The sequence below is a fragment of the Centroberyx gerrardi genome, chromosome 9 (assembly GCF_048128805.1).
Source record: "Centroberyx gerrardi isolate f3 chromosome 9, fCenGer3.hap1.cur.20231027, whole genome shotgun sequence".
Taxonomy (NCBI): Eukaryota; Metazoa; Chordata; class Actinopteri; order Beryciformes; family Berycidae; genus Centroberyx; species Centroberyx gerrardi.
This window is the reverse complement of record NC_136005.1, coordinates 25,175,052-25,195,156: the sequence shown is the minus strand read 5'-3', so window position 1 is coordinate 25,195,156 and position 20,105 is coordinate 25,175,052. Positions and strand designations below refer to the sequence as shown.

The 20,105-nt window shown below is 47.3% G+C and overlaps 1 protein-coding gene across 1 annotated transcript in view; it reads right to left on the bottom strand.

Moving 5' to 3' along the window:
* syde2 (synapse defective 1, Rho GTPase, homolog 2 (C. elegans)) overlaps positions 1-18,846 on the bottom strand; it is a 45,626-nt gene extending 26,780 nt beyond the window's left edge. Inside the window, exons 1-3 of the mRNA XM_071917307.2 lie at positions 16,490-18,846; positions 7,826-8,130; positions 6,725-7,145 (exon numbers count right to left, since the gene is read on the bottom strand). Of these exons, the coding sequence (XP_071773408.2) occupies positions 6,725-7,145; positions 7,826-8,130; positions 16,490-18,638 (2,875 nt within the window). The 5' untranslated portion in view covers positions 18,639-18,846. The remainder of the gene's footprint in view (positions 1-6,724; positions 7,146-7,825; positions 8,131-16,489) is intronic.
* Positions 18,847-20,105: the final 1,259 nt, after the last annotated feature.

Genomic DNA, 20,105 nt, shown 5'->3' with positions numbered 1-20,105 from the left:
AAGGCTGGCTGCCTGGCTAGCTGGCTGGCCAGAGTACGAATGAACTGGGCTGTTCTCTCGCATTCCTTACCAAACCATGTTTAGCCTCCTTTTCCTCTGACTGAGTAGACTTCCCTCTCACAGCTTCCTGCCAATAATAGACACAGAGGCGCTCTGAGAAGGGTGAAAATGGGTGGAGGGGGCTGAAGGTGCAAATTCACCAAACAACATCTGGGGTGGGGTCACGTACACAGAGAGCCTTGGTCAACTCTGAAACCATGTTTTCTGACTCAAATTCATTGCACATGCAATGTACTGGGTCTAAGAAACACATTTTGACACAGATTTTATTCTATTTAGCCTTTTTAACTCAATGATTGATAGCCTTTATCTCTTGTATTGTTAGTGTTACTTTCTGTTTTGTGTTGTAAAGCAATCCAGCAGATTCCAGCAGAGTCTTATGACCTAAACCAATGGCCAATTATGTTACCAATAAATATAATGGCCCTATAATATAACTGTAATGCCCATCTTATGTGTAACAGCCAAATTACCCTTCAAGACTGTTGATTTGAATGGGAATGTCCATTCTATCCATTCATGTCCTGTGGCTAGAGCATTATTAGGTGATCAACATGAACCTGGGCAATGTCCATGAGCCCCGTGAGGCAGATCCGCCTTTGACAAAGTTAATGACTGTTGCAGTGCCGTCCTCCTGACTTCACACACACACACAAACGCATGCACACACACACAGCTGTGTCCTCTGTAGCCTTTGGCCTTGTGGCAGCAGCCAGGAGAGTTACCTGACACCACACTAGCTGAGGTTCAGGGGCGATGGTTCGACACCCTACCCTCAAGGGCCATGTTCCGGGGTCAAAGGGCAAAAGGCCTGCATTCCGCTGGGTGACACCTGAGCCGGGGACCGTGTCCACCCCCCACTTTCAACACACACATACACACGCACACACACATATGCACAAACTACATGAACTCAGAGAGAGCACATGTAAATATGCATACATACAAAGACACACATACATACACACACACACACACACACACACACACACAACAACACAGACACACACACACATACCCTCCCTGACCCTGAGGCCCACCCCAGGCACCCTGCCTCTGACACCTCTTGACAAAGCCCAGGAATTTATGACTGTTGATTGCTCTTCACAACGCTGGGACCAGACAGGTGCAGAGGGAGAGGGAGGGTGTGTGTGTGTGTGTGTGTGTGTGCGCGCATGTGTGCACTCAATGTTCAGCACCGCAGTTTGGCATTGAGTATAAGTTTTGATGTGCATGTGTTTGTTGTGGCTGAGCACTGGGATCTCCCTGTGCTGTAAGAAAAGGGAGTGTGAGAAAGAAAGAAAATGTATGGCTGTGTGTGTGTGTGTGTGTTTGTGTGCGTGTGTGTGTGTGTGTGTGTGTGTGAGAGAGAGAGAGAGAGAGAGAGAGAGAGAGAGAGAGAGAGAGAGAGAGAGAGAGAGAGCATACTCTGATAAGCTTTGGAGGGAGACAATAACCTGCTGTCCCTGATTACCCCTGTAAAAGCTCTTGTATTCACTAGTGTGTTAGTGTGTGCATGTGTGTGTGTGTGTGTGTGCGTGTGCGCGCGCACGCATGCAAGCTAAACACGTGTGTGTGTGTTAAACGTGAGAGAGAAAGGGCCAGGGTGTGCTGACAAACAGGAGGAGTGTACATAAATGGGTGAATGGCATACTTGTCCCGTAGTTTCGCCTCTCCGTGACGAAGGCCCCACACTGTATTGGTTCCTCTCCTTTGGCTCTAAATCATTCAGCATTGGAAGGCCTTTCAGGGGCCACGGGAGCCCGGGCGTTTCATTACAATGGTTACAAAACCCCTGCTAATATAGCCAAGCATGCAGGCCCTCTCGCTAGCACAACATGGCCCCCTGCCAAGGCAGCCCTCATGTAGCCTAGCTCGCCTACCGCTACAGGCATTCCTGCTCTCCTGTAACTCTAGCAACAGAGTGGCAGCTAATTCTAGACGCCCTGCAGCCAGGCTGGCCTTGGTGCACTGCCCCGATCCAAGCAGCCACCAACAAGGCACTGATAGCTATGTAATAAGTGTTGACGAATGAGTCTCACTTTTCTTTTTCTGAACAACCAAGGGCCACAATGGAAGTATCAGCCTGATTTTGGGGGTTATCTATCAGAACTTATACGCAAGTAGGTTATTAAAAACTATTTAAATAGAGACACAAGCTTTAGGTTTTAATTTAATGATTTTATTTTGGCCCTTTGCCAACAAAAAATTAGTTCCCCATTGCTAAGCAATAAACATCTGTGCTTACTGCATTCCATTGAATGGAGTGAAGAAATTAAATGTAAAATAGGCGGAGTGATACCGTTCATATATTGGTGTAATAAGAACTCACAGACGACGAACATGTGATCAGTAACAAATGTAAAAAACAAAATGTAAAATGCAAATCTACAACCAATGAAGGAACGATTATACACTAACACACGGACAAAATTCATCATCCTTCACACCTGGGACCAGAACTGCTTTTTACAACTGTTCTGGTAATGAACGGAAAGAGCAATAAGAACTGCACTTCACACTAGAGGGAAACTATGGGACCTCTGTGCTTTAGAGTGCTGCTGCCGTGGTGTCAGCCCACTGAGTTGTTGACTTCCTGCAAACCCAACCTTGCAATCCTCAGCCTAGATTAGATTCCAGCTCAGACCTGAGCTCTCGTGTAACTCTAGCAGCCTGGGCCAATTCTTGAGCACCGCAGCCAGCGCGACCTCCTTACCGCACTGCAGTGACCAAAACAACCCCCAGAAATAGCCCTGATCCCATTCTGAGCGCTGGCCAAGTCAGATTCCCCAAACAGGCGCTGAAGGGAACAAGAGATTGGGAACACACCATGCTCACCACCCCCAAAGTCCATCAATCATTATTCTCCATACAAATAGAGCATTCAGATGAACAAAAAGCCAGTCAATAGGCAGCACACGAGGAGTCTGGAGTGTATCCGGTGAGGGAAAAGGAACCAGCCAGCCGAACAGAGGAAGCCCATAGTCGTACCGAGTCATCTACATCTGCACTGCTTCATTAATTCAGCAGACGCTCTTATTCGCGGTCAATAAACGAAAGGCCTGTCAATTTTTAGCCCTCAAAATAAAGTGGTGTCTGTGCTGGCCTGTCTTCATGAAGAAGGGACATCTGACACGGAAGACAGAAGAGGCAGAAAGGACGGGAGGATAATTGCCAAAATGCAGAGTAGAGCGCAACACTGCGGTTCCCCTTCCATTTTAGTAGTTAAAGATCTTGTCAGGGCCTAGATGAAAGGTGAATACTCCCCAGGAGGCACAAGGGGGTACATTAAAAGAAATGTGGTGAAGCAACCCATGATGTGGTATCCACAACTCACACAGATGTGGTAAAAATATGACAATGTAGCGGTAGCAACGATGTTACTAACAACACATGATGTCTCATTTTTTCAACACACTAGTTAGGGACACCACATCTCGAGCTATTTCAGCACACCCATTTTTAAAGGGGCATTAAATAATCTTAATCGACTTTTATCAACTGCGGTCAAGGAATTTCAACATCACCAGGTCTGTGACACAGTTTTATGGTGGCCTGTAATTAAACTAAACAAAATAAATAATACTCAAATGTTGACAATAGAGACAAGTAAGCTAGCTAATAAGAGCAGAGATCCAACAGAAACATCTAGTGAAGAAAAAATATATCACAATGCATGAGTACAAGCCGAAAAGAGTTTTGAAAGCTAGAAATCTCAGCAGCTGGTGAAGTAATCATTGATTCACTGGTATTGATCAATAACACTATAAAACCCCCGGCAGATATATTATAGTCTTTTTGTACTTTTGTGCATGGGACATTAAAATTAATACATATTGCATCGTTACAGCATCTAGCGACTGATATTTCAGAGGGGATATGAGCTGAGACAAGGCAATAAAAACACAATTTGTTTGTTTGACACTATAGCCAGCTGACAAATCAGAGGAAATATGAAAAAGACTCATAGAAGTGTTGTTTTGTGGACAAATTGGGTGACACAGATAATGGGTAATCCCTGTTTGGCCCTGTAGTGGAGAGGCTATTGAATTCTGGGTGGAGTGAAGTCCCACAGCAGGCCCTTGTCCTTTTGACTCCAGCCCACCATCCCCCAACCCTCCCAACCAGTTAGTATGGAGGAGGAGGAGGAGGAGGTGGAGGAGTGCACTGTCATTCTCCAGCCTCACAAACTGGCTTAGCAACAGTAGCCACAGTCTGACACACACACACACACACACACACACACACAGTGATTTGAGGAGGTAGGAGAGGAGACACTAACTATAGATGTAGGGAGAAGATGAAGCAATATTTTACCGCCCTTCTTATTAAAGCTAAACTGCCCACTGCATGCACACACACACACACACACACACACACACACACACATAAACAGCCGGCGATGAGTGTGTCCTCTTTGATGACGCGTAGCCGGGCTTGTTGTTCTTTTTGTTGGGGTGAAGTGTGGGATGGCGTCGCCAAACCCACAGGAATCAACCGCAAAGTCAACAAGCAGCAGGCAAGGGAGGCAGTTCCGGAGCGGAGGGAAAAAAAAACGCATACACACACACACACACACACACACACACACACACACACAGCTCCCTCTTCTCGTTTTCACAGCAGCCAGTCAGAGCAGCTAGTCGACCCACACTATCACAGGACTGCTACTGTGTGCTCCCACAGCGCTCCCATTAAACAGCCCCGATCTGAGAATCTTATTATGGGGTACAGATGAGACATAGGTTCTTCAAGGGTACTGACTTCATGGAAAATAATCTCTGCTGAAGGCGAGTGGACAGCTCACTGAACCTTAAAAAAAGAGCTGTTCTGCTCACAGAGGCCCAGAACAAGATTCCTTCACCGCTGAAACTGCTGAACAAGCCACTCCAGCCTCCAATTATGTCCACTCACATCTGCTTATCCAGCATGAAAGGCCCCTAATGATACCAGCAAATTTCATGTCGACTGCAAAATCGGTCTGAAACGTATCAAACAGTACAGGCAGAAAATAGCCTCGTTTTAATTGGCTGTGTGCACCGTGATTAGCGCTTTTCCTGGGCTAGTACGCTGAGACTCCTCAGGGCCGGGTTTAATCCTAATCCCACAAGGAAAGTCTTTTCAGGACAGAGAGTTTCGCTGAGCCGCACGTGATGTCAGAGAGAGCCAGGACTCCGAGGCCAATCAATGAGGATCGAGCTGTTTACCAGCCGCCAATCAAACGGGTGTCCTTCTCAAGGAGGTTCACAGTGAAGTGTCTCCTTCCTTGTCCTGGGAGATGATGCGACACCTCAAGAATTGCAGATTTATAAGCGCAGGTCTCAGTGACATTTTACTTTCAAACCAGCAAGACTAGGTATCACCTTTTTCAATTAGAGGATATCACATTTTGCAACAAAACTGTTCCGGGCTGTTCAGCTAATTTCAAAAACATGTGGCATACTATCAAAAAAAAGAAAGTGAGCAACGATGCTGCTGTGAAACTGCTGCTGTGACCACTAAAATTTACATTGATTCGATTTGGCTAAGCGTAACCAAACTGTTCAGCCTCACTTTGTGTTCAACTACTTTAAAAAGGCTGTTGCGTGCCACAGAGAAGAGTTGTCAAAAGTTGTAATTATGGGCTCAGCTCAAGATGTGCCAATTGGTTCAAACTACCATGTTGCCACATCAGAGAGAACAAAAAGTAGGAAGTAAAAAAACAAACAGAGCTTATTAAGAGACAGGGGGCCGTGCGCTAGCTGTCATCATTATACCATCTGTCTAGGCCACAGTCCCAACAATATCCAAACACACAAGTAGATTAAAACACACACAAACGGAAGAGAGAGCATTGCGGTGCATTTACAGTTGTTGCTTAAACTATACAGGTCATGGCCCTGTTTCTTTTATGTCTGCAGACACAACAAGAGCACTGTTTCAATGAGCCAGGACCCAAGGTGAGATGAAATTTACTCACTTATCAGACTGAAAAAGTTCACGAACCACCCCGTTTATGATGTTTACAGCCCTCTGTGTGAGCTCCAGTCACAAGTAAATGGATATTCTTTCCTCTCAGGAATGCCAACTCTGAATTCCGCCTGGCTAATGTCTGTCTGGGTTTAACTAATGAGGGACACCGATATGGAGTGATATGATTAGACAGCCAGGGCTCCTGTCTGCTCCTATCAAACTGAACAGAACATGAAAAGCAACTGAGCTAGTATGGCCATGTTTGTTATGGATTTTGAGAAAGATTTTGAATTTCAACCAAGTAAAAATCTAGCTTTGGTCTGCCTTCGGTCTTTCTTCAGCTCAACCAACATGTGAAAAGACAAATTTCCACAGGTGTGAAGAGGGCTGTAGCCAGCCAGGAATGACTGAGAGCTAAATAGGCTGCTGATCCTTTGATTAGCAAGACCTATCAACACCAGCAGTAATTAGTGCTCAAGGTGTTCGCAACCGCAAAAATCTGCCTAGACTAACAAAGACAGAACGACAGACAATGACTGGCCCTGGAGCATCGGTCCGGATAAATGTGGTGGTTAAAACAGAGAGGAGAAAGAAGGAAGGGGAAAAAAATAAGGAAAAGACCGGATGATAAGTCGACAAAAAGGGAGGAAGGGAGGCAAAGGAAGAATGAGACGAGGTGTGTGGGTTTTCTTTTTTTTTCTTTTTGCCTTACCTGTGGCTCTGCTGGCGGAAGGCCCCCCCTCCTCCTGAGGTTTGCACGCGAGCATCTGTCTGTGCAGATGTAGTGCCTCTGTGGAATGTGCGGCATTCCCCTGACTCCCATCTCCACCACCACCGCCGCCGCCGCCACCCAGGCTTTCCCCCAGCCCCTCCGGCCCGGCGCAGCTGGAGCCTTCCGGGGCCCTGCCGCCTTGACCGGCGTCCCCTCCCCTGCCGCTGGGCCTCCTCTGAGGGGCTTGGGGCTCCCGTCGAGGCGGGACCAGCAGCCTGACGGCGGATCTGTGGGACGTCTCCGGCTCCTCGTCCTCGGGGATGGGGTTGTACCAGATCTCCCCTTCGTCGTCCGCGTCGTTCTCCTCGGCTGGGTCCACGCACCGAGGCTGCGGAGCCACCCTGGTCTGACCCACGCTGACCTAAAACCAGCCAAGAGCAAGAGCAGACAATCAAGTCGGGCCTGTACTGGTGTACAGAAATCTCTGATCAAACTGCTTATTGAACTTCGAGGAAAAAGACACAGAAAGAAGGCGTGACACAACACGAATGAAACACCTAGAGCAACCACTGTGTTGAACTTGAATGGATAGAACGGTTATTCCACCGTTTGCCTTGGTAATTTGACTAGTAGCATAAAATGGCAATTATAGAATTTTAAGGGTTAATTGTTATGGTGAATACACAAGTCTGGGCATTAAGGCCGTAAAGTCCATCACACTTGTTGAGAACTGTGCAGATGTGTTGTGCTGTGGCTGTAGCCTAAAAGCAGAATAAAAAATTGTGAACATTTGAATCTGTGTGCCAAAACTCAACTGAAAGCTGGCGTTAGCGACAAGGCTAACGTAGCATTATCAAAGATTGTACCTCTCTTGCTAGCTCTTCTAGTCAATATTAGCATTTAGCTCCCCTCTCACCACAGCGACTTGCCATAAGTCGGTTCATACGGAAGCTAGCCCAGTGGTACGCGGTTATTTGAATGGGAATGACTGTTCTATCCATTTAAGTTCTGTGGTGTTGGCCCCATGTCAGCCCATTGAGCTAGCTGCTTCCTCAACACACACAGCCTCGGTCTGGTGCGCACAAAGACCTTGACGCTAACCTGCGGCAGGTGCAAGCGAAGCGGCCGCGAGGGGGCTCCTCCCCCGGGGGGTCTCAGGTGGTCCGGGGAGGGGCTGGGAGGAGGAGGGGGCTGGTGGGGGCCCTGGCCGCTCTCCTCCTCAGCTCCCAGCATTCCCTGGGGCTCGTCCTTGGCGCCGTGGGTCTTCCCGAGGGAGCTCTGCTGCAGCCAGTTGCGTTTCTTGGAGACGGTGATGGTGTTGAGCGGCGGTCGCCATAGCGACGGCTCGTTGGCCCTGCCCACCTCGCGGCCGTTAGCGCAGGGCCCTTGGACATTCTCAATGAAAGCTGGGAGCGGTGGAGAGAGAAAGAGAGAGAGGGTTACGTCTGCATGCCATGAGATACTTAGAACTCATTTGCTTGGGTAGCTTCATTGCCAAGTCAAATAAAAGAAAAAAAACTCATCATCATTGGCATAATGATTGAACCCAGCATTTAATCTCAGACTATTCCCAGAGGGTGTTGCTTTAATATCAAGCTGAATAAAACATCTGTATCAAGAAACCACAGGTGTGACAGTGACATTAGTATGGGACAATGCCATTATTATGGTATGATGTTTCCTCAATCATCCCATCTCTCTCTTCTCTTTCTCTCTCTCACACACACACATACACACACACACACACACACACACACACACACTTTGTCTTTCTCCTCCATCAGAGTGTGTAAATGCGTTATCACTATTCCCCTTTCTCTCTCAACTTAATTCTGACCAAAGACAAACTTTCGATTACAGCGCCGCAGGCCCCTGGAGTACCTGCCCCTTCTCGCTGTTCTGGCACATTACCCTTCAATGACTTCCCATTTCGGGAATGTCAGCTTTGGGAATATATGCGGGCTCAGAATTTTAAAGGAGACGATCACAGGGAGACGGAGCGACTGAGCACACACACTTCTTCCAACACAGCGGAAAGAAACGTGGAAGAACAAAAAGAGAGAGACAGAAACCGCTGGCATTACAGCTGTGAAAATAGAGCAGGGAGATGAGGGGGGTGGGGTGGGGGGGGGGGGGTGACGATAAGTGCAGCCAGTGGCGATGTGTGCGCGGTGAAAAAGGGCCAAATAATAGAAGTGGTGACGTGGTGCCTTGCTTTTTTCAAAGGGTCCCTAGATGTCCCGAGTCAAAGAAACTAGAGTGCCTGTGCAGCTCTGTGTGTGTGTGTGTGTGTGTGTGTGTGTGTGTGTGTGTGTGTGTGTGTGTATATACAAGTTTTGCCCAGCAAATAGTAAAAAATCTTTTCCTACAAATCACAAAGTACGTCTGCAAATCATAGTTGTCTGACACACTTTTTTTTTTTTCACCAAGTGTTGACAAGCCGTGGGTTGATGAGCAGATGCAGGGAGACAAAAACAAGCCGTGTGTGTGTGTGTGTGTGTGTGTGTGTGTGTGTGTGTGTGTGTGTGTGTGAGAGAGAGAGAGAGAGAGAGAGAGAGAGAGAGAGAGAGAGAGCGAGGTGCTGAGGGCAGGGTCTTGCTGCAACATGTACAGCAGGCCCATGTAAAAGACTGTTTTGATCCTCGGCTCCCAGACGAGCCCCTCCACACGCTATAATGACAACTTCTCCTTTCCTCGAGGAAATGCATTTTCATGCGAGCCAAGCTACATCCACCAAATTACAGAGTCGGGAATATTTTCACTTTATGAAAACAAAATCCATCGGATGTCCAGTGGGTGCATGCGCACGTGTGACTGTATCATTAAAAAGGTGTGATTGACTCAGAATAAACCACAGTTTGTTTTTTTTCCCTGTCTGTGCGATCCAAGAAAAAGGAGCTGAAGCACATAGAGAAATCACATGGTTTTAACATTACATAACCCCTACTCAGTAGATTGAGACTAAAGTGCTTTTTTTGCTTGGTTGCTTTTATTGACAAAGGCCCTGAAAGCGGCACAGAGAGAGCGCAGGATTCTGTGGTGCGAGGGCTCCGTCGGGATTACTTTTCCCCTGAAAGTCAACCAGCCCCTCTGAGCTGCAGGCTCGACTTTCCTGTGATCTACACTTTATTAACGCTTCAAGAGAGCAACTGTTGACTCGCAATAATTGCTGCCATCTCCAGTGCCCCAAAATCCCTTAAACCCCCGGCCTCGGAGTTCCTCTCGCCACAACAGAAGGAGTCTTCAGCTTTGAGTCGGTCTCTCCGCTTCATAGAGAACCCTTTCTGCTTGACTTTTTTTTCCGTGATTACTCGAGAAATATGATCGTCTATAAAGTGGGATGAAAATGGCTCTGTTGTGGATGCCATTCCCCCGGCTTTCAGCCTATTATATAAGATGCTTATGAGTATATAAAACAGCTTTCATTGGCTAGAGCAGAAGCCACCTTTTAAGACACTCCTAATCTCCACAGTGGAAAAAAAAACAGGCCGCCTGAAAGCGGGAAACACAACCCACCGCCGTCCCTCTGTCTTCTGTTTCATTTTAATTTAAACGGACCACCGCACCGCCGGGATATGAAGCACATCTTTAAGTACTTCTTCCATCCTGCTCTGTTTAATTTAGAAAGGGTGCTAGCCAGAAACGTGCATGAACTGAGCCAGCAGTGTGTTTGCATTAGCCTGGATTAGGCTGATGTTGTCTTTGAGGGCCTGCAGCTCTGCAGCTTTAGCATGTGCCGACTGCCGAGTAGAGGGGGAACGGTGTGTTAGCTTTAACTAGTGCTACACTGAGTCCCAGGAGCTAGTGTGTAGGCCTTAGCTGGCAGGCTATGTAATAGGTTTCTGCTATAGTCTGTGTTGAGTTCTTCTGGGCTAGCTGTTGCTTTCAACCCCTTAAATTCTGTCTAGAGATAGTGTTTTTTTCTTATATTTGAATCTACATAAGTGGAAATCTATGGAGAAACTAGATTAAAATAGTGAAATCGTTTTTTGTGTTGGCTCTAGTCACCAGCCTGAACTACAAGACCGCAGGCTCTGCCGCCGGTGTTCTTTCAAGGCGTCTCGCAACACTCGGAGGTCTGGTAACGCGAGACTAGCGAGAGATGGTTCTGCATGGAGTTGTTGTCAGCATGCCATCTCCTTTAAGGGGTCTTTCATAACTGGAAGAGGAAGCGTGCTCCGACACGACCTGCATTCCAGACCACAGCTCCAGATTTACAGCCTTCCCCTCTGTCTCCTTCCACCGTCACACTCCTCCTAGCACACCTTCCCAGAGCGCCAGTGGGCCACTGGCTTAACTTTAACAAGTGAGATAGCAGCCATATAAATTGCTGTGTAGAGTTGCTCCAATGATATTGCTGTCAAATCAATATCGAAGAAACATTCTCCAGGTCCGCTCAGCTCCTTACTATCAGCACGTCAATATATGCCCTTTTAACTACTTTTGATGTGAAAAACTACTTTTGATTAGTCTACTTTTCTATATTCTAACAGAAGGGTTTTTACTGCAGAGCATTAAGCATGAAAATTCCTAAACCGGACCAAATGAAAATAAGTAATCATATCTCTGGGGCTACTGTTTGTAAAAGCAATGGATGCTTTTTGCCAGCAATATACTGTAAGTGTCACCACAACTAAATTCAAAACCAGTATTATGTTTATCCTATGATCTAGTTTCCAAGGGGAATGCCATCTCTTTTCATGAGATGAACGACATCAAAAGGGTTTAACTGAAATATTGAATTAAAAATGGAACTTAGACTATGAGGAATAGACATATAGAGGATACAAGTTTGAAGCTAAAAAGGAACTTATACGCTGAAGAATACCACATTACAAAAGAGGCTACAAGCTAATTTACTCAAAAATGTTCATAGACTGTTGTCAGCAACATCAGTAATGAGTTACGTTCACTTCCACTTTTGATGTTTTGCATCCCCAAATTAACCACACTGAATGCTAGGGGCATAAAATGTCCAATGCAAAATGGCTGCATTGGGAGTCTTAACATTAAGCGAAAGCAAAGGATGCGTCTTCGGTGATCGACGCATTCAACAGCCAATCACCTCCAGATGTGGTCAGAGACGCATTTGGCTGCGTTAACATCAATGTGTGACTTTAACGTGTCTCCAATCCACATATTACAACTATGGAAATTGAAACAAAACAGATCAAACAGGCGGCAGACAGCTCAGATAGTAACATACTTATCAAAAATGGACACTTGTGGATGGGGAACAAGTAAGACAAAGTGTTTAATGTCAAATTTAAAAGAAGAAAATCAGGGGGAAGTGACGTGTGTTTTGGTGAGGGAAAAAGAAACTTTCAATGTGTATACCAGAGATTCATGTTATTATCAGGTACAAAGCCTGTGTGTGTGTGTGTGTGTGTGTGTATGTGCCCTGACGTCTAACCCTAACCCTCAAAACGGTGCTCTCAGAATGAATGGGCCTCGCTTGCCAAGCCTATCACCTTTTCGCCTTTTGGCTGTTATTTGGCGTGAGAGACTGATGACCTTCAGCCGTACCTACTATACACAATGCAGAGACCCGCCAATTAAAAAACCCCCGAGCGAACTGACACTGCCTGCCTCCCCGTGCCCCTGTGGCGCGGAGATGTGTCCTGGCTGGGCACGGAAAACTCACACCCCTGACCCGAAGGTAACAGATGGCCAGAGCGCATAATGCAAGGGTGTACGTCTGTGTGAGAAAACAGAGAGAGAGAGAGAGAGGTGGTGCACGGGTGGGGAGGAGTGTTATGTGTTTGTCTGTAGCAGTGAAAGGAATGCAAACCCAGAAAGAAAAAGGCTTATTTCCGGGATGTGCTGGTATGAACCTGTGCCATGTAAGTCTGACAGGAAACTTCACTCCAATTAAATACATGATATAAACCTCATTCTCCTTCCAAGCTCTAAGACAAAAGACCTGATCCACTTTCCCATAGGTTTTTTCTCTTATTTCCTGAAATGCTTTTCTTTACAGAGGCTCCTCTTTTGATAAGTGCAAAAAACACACCAGCTTCTTTTCTGCTCCGTACAGACAACACTTTGTTGTGCATGCAGAGCTTCTGGCTCCCCCCTTCAGGAGGGAATCTTTTGCTGTGTGCCATACATTCCTGTTGACACTCATTCATATGGTAATGAGGGCTCTTGGTGTAGATTTTTCTTTTTACACCGGGGCAGAGCCGAGATCGTCCAAGGTTGCATCACATGTCAACACTTGAATCCCACTGGGACGTCCTGGCAGCCTGGTCTGCTAAATGCTAATAGCGCTTCCTCCTCACTGCGCGGGTTTGAAACCCACATTGTGTTGTGCTGTCACATCTCTCTCACTCCCTTCTGTCCTTTTTCAATGTATCTGTTTAAAAAAAACGAATAAAAATGCTTCAGGGGTGGGACTGCGCAATCTAAAAAAAGGCACATGGTCTCTCAGTTTGACCCAATTAGATCCACACCACTGGCAAACAGCGGAGTCATCTCTCTAGAGGGAATCTGCCATTGAAAGGCCCTTCAACAAAGCCCTGCAGTTCCCAATGCCTCTGATTAAATGTTGCCACCTAACAAATACAATCCAGCCAGTAAGCAGAAATGTTTTACTGATAATCACTCCTTTCCATTGGTAAAACAAGATGCCGGTGTTTGCCTCGCACTTTGCCTAGACACAGAGAGGGTATCATGTGAGTCACACAACTCATAAACCATTCTGGTATGCTAACCTGATGTCTGAGTGTCTCCTCCATCACCCGATCTCTCTTTAGTGCTACCATCCTCCATAAATCTATCCAAGTACAGACACACCAGACAAGACCAATTATTGTACCTCCATCATGAGCCTTGTGTGCTGAGGCAAAAAAAACAAAAAAAGCAAAAAACACTGCAGTTCAGAAACAAGGTTTTTGGCACGATGCAGAAACCAAGCGCCACATCGTCCTGACATGACTTGACAACAGTCAAGGCGGGTAAGATTACATGTTTTTGCCTTCTCATCCCATAGCTACTTTGACTGAATCCATTGGGGAAGTGGGGATTACTTTACGCAAAATGTTGAGCAATACTACCACACAAACCTAATTCATTCAGCAAGGAGGATAAACAAAAAAAATAGTAGCGAGTACAACACTTGAAAAATACACAAGGGTGTCTTGACCATGTATTTGATGTGTCTTATTTTGGGGCAGCTTATATTTTTTAGCAAGATACATTAAGCTCACTTTCAGATATTTCAAATATTATTTTGTGCAATTCTCCTCCCCGCCAAAACGGTCACTATTTCCAGGAATGCAGACTGAGGGTAAGTGTTCCCTCATGAGTGGGACAGTCTGACCCAAAATAATCACTGGAAAAAAGAGGATGGGGGACTAAGGAAAATAAAATCTGCAGAGAGTGTCCTTTGGGCCTCGCAGAGGTGGATCTCTTACCCCTCTGTCTGTGGTGTCTCTGGCTCCGTCTCACCACCAGGTTTGACTGAAACAACATTCCTTCAAAGTTCAGATTTGGCCAATACGTAATGCCTGTACTGGATACTGGAGGCCTGCCTGCCTGCCTGCCTGCCTGCACGCCAATGCTCGCACTCTGCCACAGCAAAACACAACAAAACCATAAATCCTGCCATTGCAAATACAAACATGCATATACCCAGAAGAGGCACGCATGTGTGTTCGTGCACACGCACACACACACTCAGGGAGTGACACATACTCCCATATCTGGGTGATAATCAACATGCATTTTTACACAGTAATTAAAGGACAAGTCAGTGCAGAAATAAATTAAGTTCAGTCTAATTAAGGCAATGCTTCCAGTGGGAAATATACGGTCCCATTACTGACTTCAAACTGAGGTTTGATTTCCAAGTAACACCCTCAGGGAAGAAGAGGTCCACTTTTAGTCAGGCAGAAATATATAAATATTTGCATAAATTAAGAGAAAACCCATAAACTCTATGAGGGGAGTTTCTAGCCGGGTGTAGTAATTCACTGGTGCTTTTGAGAGCTTTGGCGTTTCTTTTTTTAAATGGCTCTTTGTGAGGCGCTGAGAGGCCCACAGGGGCAAGATAAGCCCAGGGCTGACCTTAATAAATACTTAATCGCCCTTCATTTTGTTCATTCGCGGCGAGGAATTAAGTGACACGACGCAAACAAGTTAAACAACAGGAATGGCATCCTAAATATTCACTCCCAAGTCTTTTTAAAATGCAAGTTACCATGGCACTGGCCAGAGCAAACGACTGAGGAGGAAGGCAACATGACAGCCCACCCCCTACCCACCTCTCCCAAACACAGACCCCCCCACCCCCTCTCTCTTTCTCTCTCTCTCTCTCTCTCTCCTCACCACAGAGAGACTGCAGTGGCTCCTCTCCTGCTTGGGATTCCTCTGGCTACAGCTGTGGAAAAGTTCAGTGGGGACAGAGAAAGGGGAGAAAGCTGAGCAAAAGTGGGGGGAAAATAAAGAGAATGAAGAGGAAAAAAGAGTGTGTTTTTTACGAAATGGAGAGAAGGTCGACGGAGGAAAGAACTGGAGAGAGAACGTTGGGACAGCGAAGGAGGCTGAGCCAACAAGCGGCTGTGCCTGTGTGGAAGTCAAACGCAGAGGCCTTCCGCTCCCTAACCTCGGACATCACACTCTATTTCTAGCAGCACAGCGCACCGACAGTCAACAAGGGCCTGCGCATGTGGCCTCCCGTCTGTTTACTCTGGAGAAGACTCTCAAACCAACACACACACACACACTCACAAGCACGTACGCAGGCACACACACAAACACACGCAGACACCCAAACATGCAAAACTACCACTGGAAGCAAAAATAAGAAGAGAGGGTGATATATTTTTGATCCTTTTTCTTCCCTCTATGTTAGTCTACTGTGACACAAATGTAATATCAATACCAAGTTTTCCACACAGAGAGTTTCCGACTCCTATGATTAAACTGGCTATCTGCCCCGCTCACAGTCATTTAGGGTCAGCGTGGATGAATTGTGCAGTTCCTTTTGTAGAAGAAGTCCATGCTATACCCTAATCCTTAAAAGACCCAATACTCATATAACTTACATCAGTTTGATACTGCTGACTATGGTATTTACTATGAATTGAAGTCATAAAAATGTGGGTAAACACTGTTGTCCAAATAAAAAGGACTGGGTGAACATTGTTTAGGTGGGTTTACACGCCACTACATTTAGATTGCATTTAAAACACCTAAACAAACTCATATACATGACAGATTCATAGATAACTGATAATACATATCACATGTTACTGTGCATGGCAGGTTTCATGATACAGATGTTTTCATGTCTTTACACCCCACATCACAAACAGAACATCGACACATGATCAAACATTCATTTTGCATTTTACAGACATAATCAAAAGACATTCACACACACAAAACCCCACCACCAACACCACGAAAAACACCACACCGACTAGCAGAGGAGAGTGAGTTAGTTGTTATTGCACTACACTGTGAGTGATCCTACGACCGACGTGCTACTCATTTAGTGTTAAAATGCACCTAAATTAGTGTGAAGGAGAGGACCCGCCACCGGTTAGGAAATCTTAAAAGGAAAGCAAAGAGGATCTGAGGCGACCCGTCCCTTTGCTTTGCATCCAGAAGGAGGAGGAGGAGTGCGGGCTGGACCGCCACCAGACGGAGTTTACTATGAGTGAAGGAGGATGACAAAAATCAGACGGGAGGAAGGAGGGTGAGAGTTCCCCGATTGAGTGGATCCACGGGAGTTGAGGCCACTCCGTATAGCCTTCCTACCTGGCTGCTGCAGCGTTGACGAAGTAGGTTTCCCCCCACGACTTGGACTGGGTGACTTGGCCTTGGCAGATTTCCCCCCTCGAGTCCCCCGGCAGGAGGTCTGCGCCCCTGCTTTACACCCCCCCGGGTCAGCCCGAGGACAGGACCTGTCCCGGCCTGGGCCTCCTCGGGTCGAAGAGGACGAAGAGCCCTCGATGCGCTGCTTCATCTCGGACGACAGCAGGCGGCCCTTGTGCATCCACTCTTGCATCTTGTTGACGGTGACGCCGTGGCCCTTGTTGACGGAGCTGCCGGCGGCCCCCTGCGCCCGGGCTCCGCTCTGCTCCCGCTGGCCGCCGTGACCCTGAGAGGTCGATGCGTCGCCGTTGTTGTCCGAAGAACCCGTGAGGCTGTTGACCGAGCCGCTGCTCTCGTGGAGCCGCCCGTCCTCACCCCCGGTGTCCTGGAGCAGCTCGTCGCTGCTGGTGGCATCTTCAGCCCCTGTAGCCTCTTTACCCCCTTCTGCCTCGATAGCCCCTTCATCCTCACAGGTCTCTGGACTCTGGGCGTCGGAGGCCTTGACACGCAGCGAGGGCCCACCAGGATACCTGATAGCCCCGTCGCTGGCGGAGCGCAGTAAAGTGGGCCTTATCTTTGTCAAGGACAGGTTCAACATGCTCTTACTGTTCAGCTTGCCTCTGAGGCACGACTCGAGGTTCCCGCTGAGGCACAGCAGGAGGGAATCGGTGTCGGACACCTGCTGAGGGCTGTGGTCGCCTCCTGAGGACCACGAGTCGCTGTCCATGTTCTTGGCAGACAGCCTTGAGCACAGACTATCCCGTGAGTGGCTACTACAAGAGGAGGTGGCCTGCTGCTCTATTAAACCACTACTAAGCTGCTGGACATCCAGGTTTATATCATGCATGGCATTAATAAGGAGGTAATAAGCCTCTTTCAGCTGGCTCCTAAGCCTGTCTGTTTCTTGGGCACTATTGCTGTCACTGACCTGTCCTTTATCTTGACCCGGCTGGGGCACAACTTCTGTCCCCTCCACTTTATCACTATCACTTTTCGCTCTTACAGTTTCATAAAAGGGGAGAATTTCGTTATCATAGTAATCCTCATCCTCACTGTCTAAAGAGTGGTGTCTAAGTGAGCCCTCTCTGGCGCACAGGGATGCCATGTTGATGTCGCATATTTCTAACTCTGTGGGGAAGAACGTCGGGCTTTGCAGACCGGTCCCCCTGATGTCCCCGGCACACTCAGGCGAGCTCCCGTAGCTCTCAATGGTTCTGATTAAAATGTTTTCCTCCGTGTTGCCCGGGATACAGTTTGGATACACGAGCGTCGCGCAAGTTGCCGAATTGGTCTCCAAAGTTGGGTTGCTGTCAAAACTCACATTGGCGCGGTGCGTGTGTTCGTTTGCAGCCACCACATTCCCTGCCATGTGCCGGGGTCCCGAACAGGGCTCCGTCCCATCTTTGCCAAGGCACATTTTTGTCTCGTTACTATCAGCAGCAGAAACCCGGCCCTCTGTCGGCTTCGCGGCCCCGCTCTGCGGCACTACCCGTGTGTGGTATACAACGTGATTATAATTGTCCCCGAACCCGATTGAATCCCCGACGCTGCACTGCCGCGGGACGGGGACGAAGTGTTTTCTGTGGGCATGCGGTCCTCGGACCGGGCCCCCCGCCGGTAGCGCGACTCTGCCAGCGGATCGGGGCCCCTGGTGGCTCCTATCGCTCTGCCTAACCGCATGTCCCCCGAACTGCACGTCTCTTTGAAGTGAGACCCCCAAGCGCTCCTCATTAACCCGACCCCTGCCCCCGCTGGCCCGCTCCTGGAGACAAGCTCCGGCCAACACGGCGCGACTCTCCCGCACTATAAACCCCTCTATTTCTACCATCGCCCCGTCAACACAATTCTCGTAAGTACTCATTCTCTCTGTCGTGCAATCCAGCCCCGCGAGCAAGACTACCGGACGAGCTTCGGAGTCTCGCTGCTTTTGCAAAACTTTTTCTTTACCTTCTCGGCCCCCATTCGCCGCCGCAGCAGCAGCAGCAGCAGCAGCAGTAGTAGCAGAGCCGTATCCACCGCCGGCCGTCGCTCCTTTCTTGGATTTCTTCCCCCGGAGTTTCGCTAGTAAAGTCCTCCGCAGAGGATCAGCCATTCCTTTCCTTTGCGCCCAGTTAATTCCTCCCGGTTTCTTTCAGCACGCTCGCTCCAGAAGGAAGAAAAGGGCCGGCTCGGTTCTCCTCGCTCGCCGCGGTCAAAGCTCGCCGGGCGGACGGGCTCCTCTCCATTCTCCGCTGTCACCTCCGCTCTGTCGCCGCACTCTCGGCTCACTCTGCTCAACTGCACCACCTCTCTGTCTCGCTCTCCCTGCGCCCCTCTCTCTCTCTCTCTCTCTCTCTCTCTCTCTCTCTCTCTCTCTCTCTCTCTCTCTCCTACACACACACACTCTCTCCCTCTCTTCCTTCTCTCCCTCTCTCTCTCTCTCTCCCTCTCTCTCTCTCTCCTACACACACGCACTCTCTCTCCCTCTCTTCCTTCTCTCCCTCTCTCTCTCTCTCTCTCTCTCTCTCTCTCTCTCACACACACACACACACGCACTCTCTCCCTCTCTTCCTTCCCTCCCTCTCTTCCTTCCCTCTCTCTCTCTCTCTTTCTCTCTCTCTCTCTCTAGCGCCTCACCTCACCTCCTCCTCGTGCTTGCAGCTCAAATATTTGGAATATTTTACTGGCGAGGTTCAGGGACCTTGTGCGTAAACTCATGCGCAAAAGTTCCCTAAAGAACTACTTTGGAACGTCTGACTGTCCACAAATAGCATGATTCATAATTCAATGCAGTATGTTAGTGATTTGATATGACTGTAACCAGTGATTAACTTGTAAAACGAATCAGGAAAGGCAGCACAGCACAGTAAGGCTGACTGGACTCCATTATCCTTACGAAAAATAACTACACAGTAATAATCCCATAATACATTTTAGAGAGACGCAAGTAGGCCTATACAACTATCACAGCAAAACTACAAGTCCCTAGAGGAATATTATAGGAATACTATAGGATTATTATAGGAGATTAGAAAATATACCATAAAGTACAATAAGGTCAGCATTAACTCACTATTGAGTACCACAGACTATTAAATCCCTAAAGTATATAGGAATATTATGGGACTATTACAGTGATAGCCTACATAGGACATTTAAAAAAATAAAAATAAAAACATGGGAGAATAGTGCTAGTAATAGGTTACTATTAGTACAAGTAGTACTAATATGTGTACTAATATGCCCTTATGTGTATGTGTATGTCCTTGTAAATGTTACTATGTTGATTGTTTTGTGTCGTTGGATTGTTTAATTTATTATCATTATTATTATTTATGTATTTTGTTTTGTTTATATGTTGTTAACTTCTATGTTTTGTGCCTGAGGACCCCCTCGAAAACGAGATGGTGCATCTCAAGGGGTTTATCCTCTAATTACATTTTGAAATAAATAAATAATAGTAGAATAATGGTTTTTTTAGGGATGTTTAGTGATATGATAAGACTGCAAAAGAATAAACTAAAACTTAATTCAATAAACTAAAATGCAGGAGGAGAAGCAATGCAACAGAGTGGTTGGC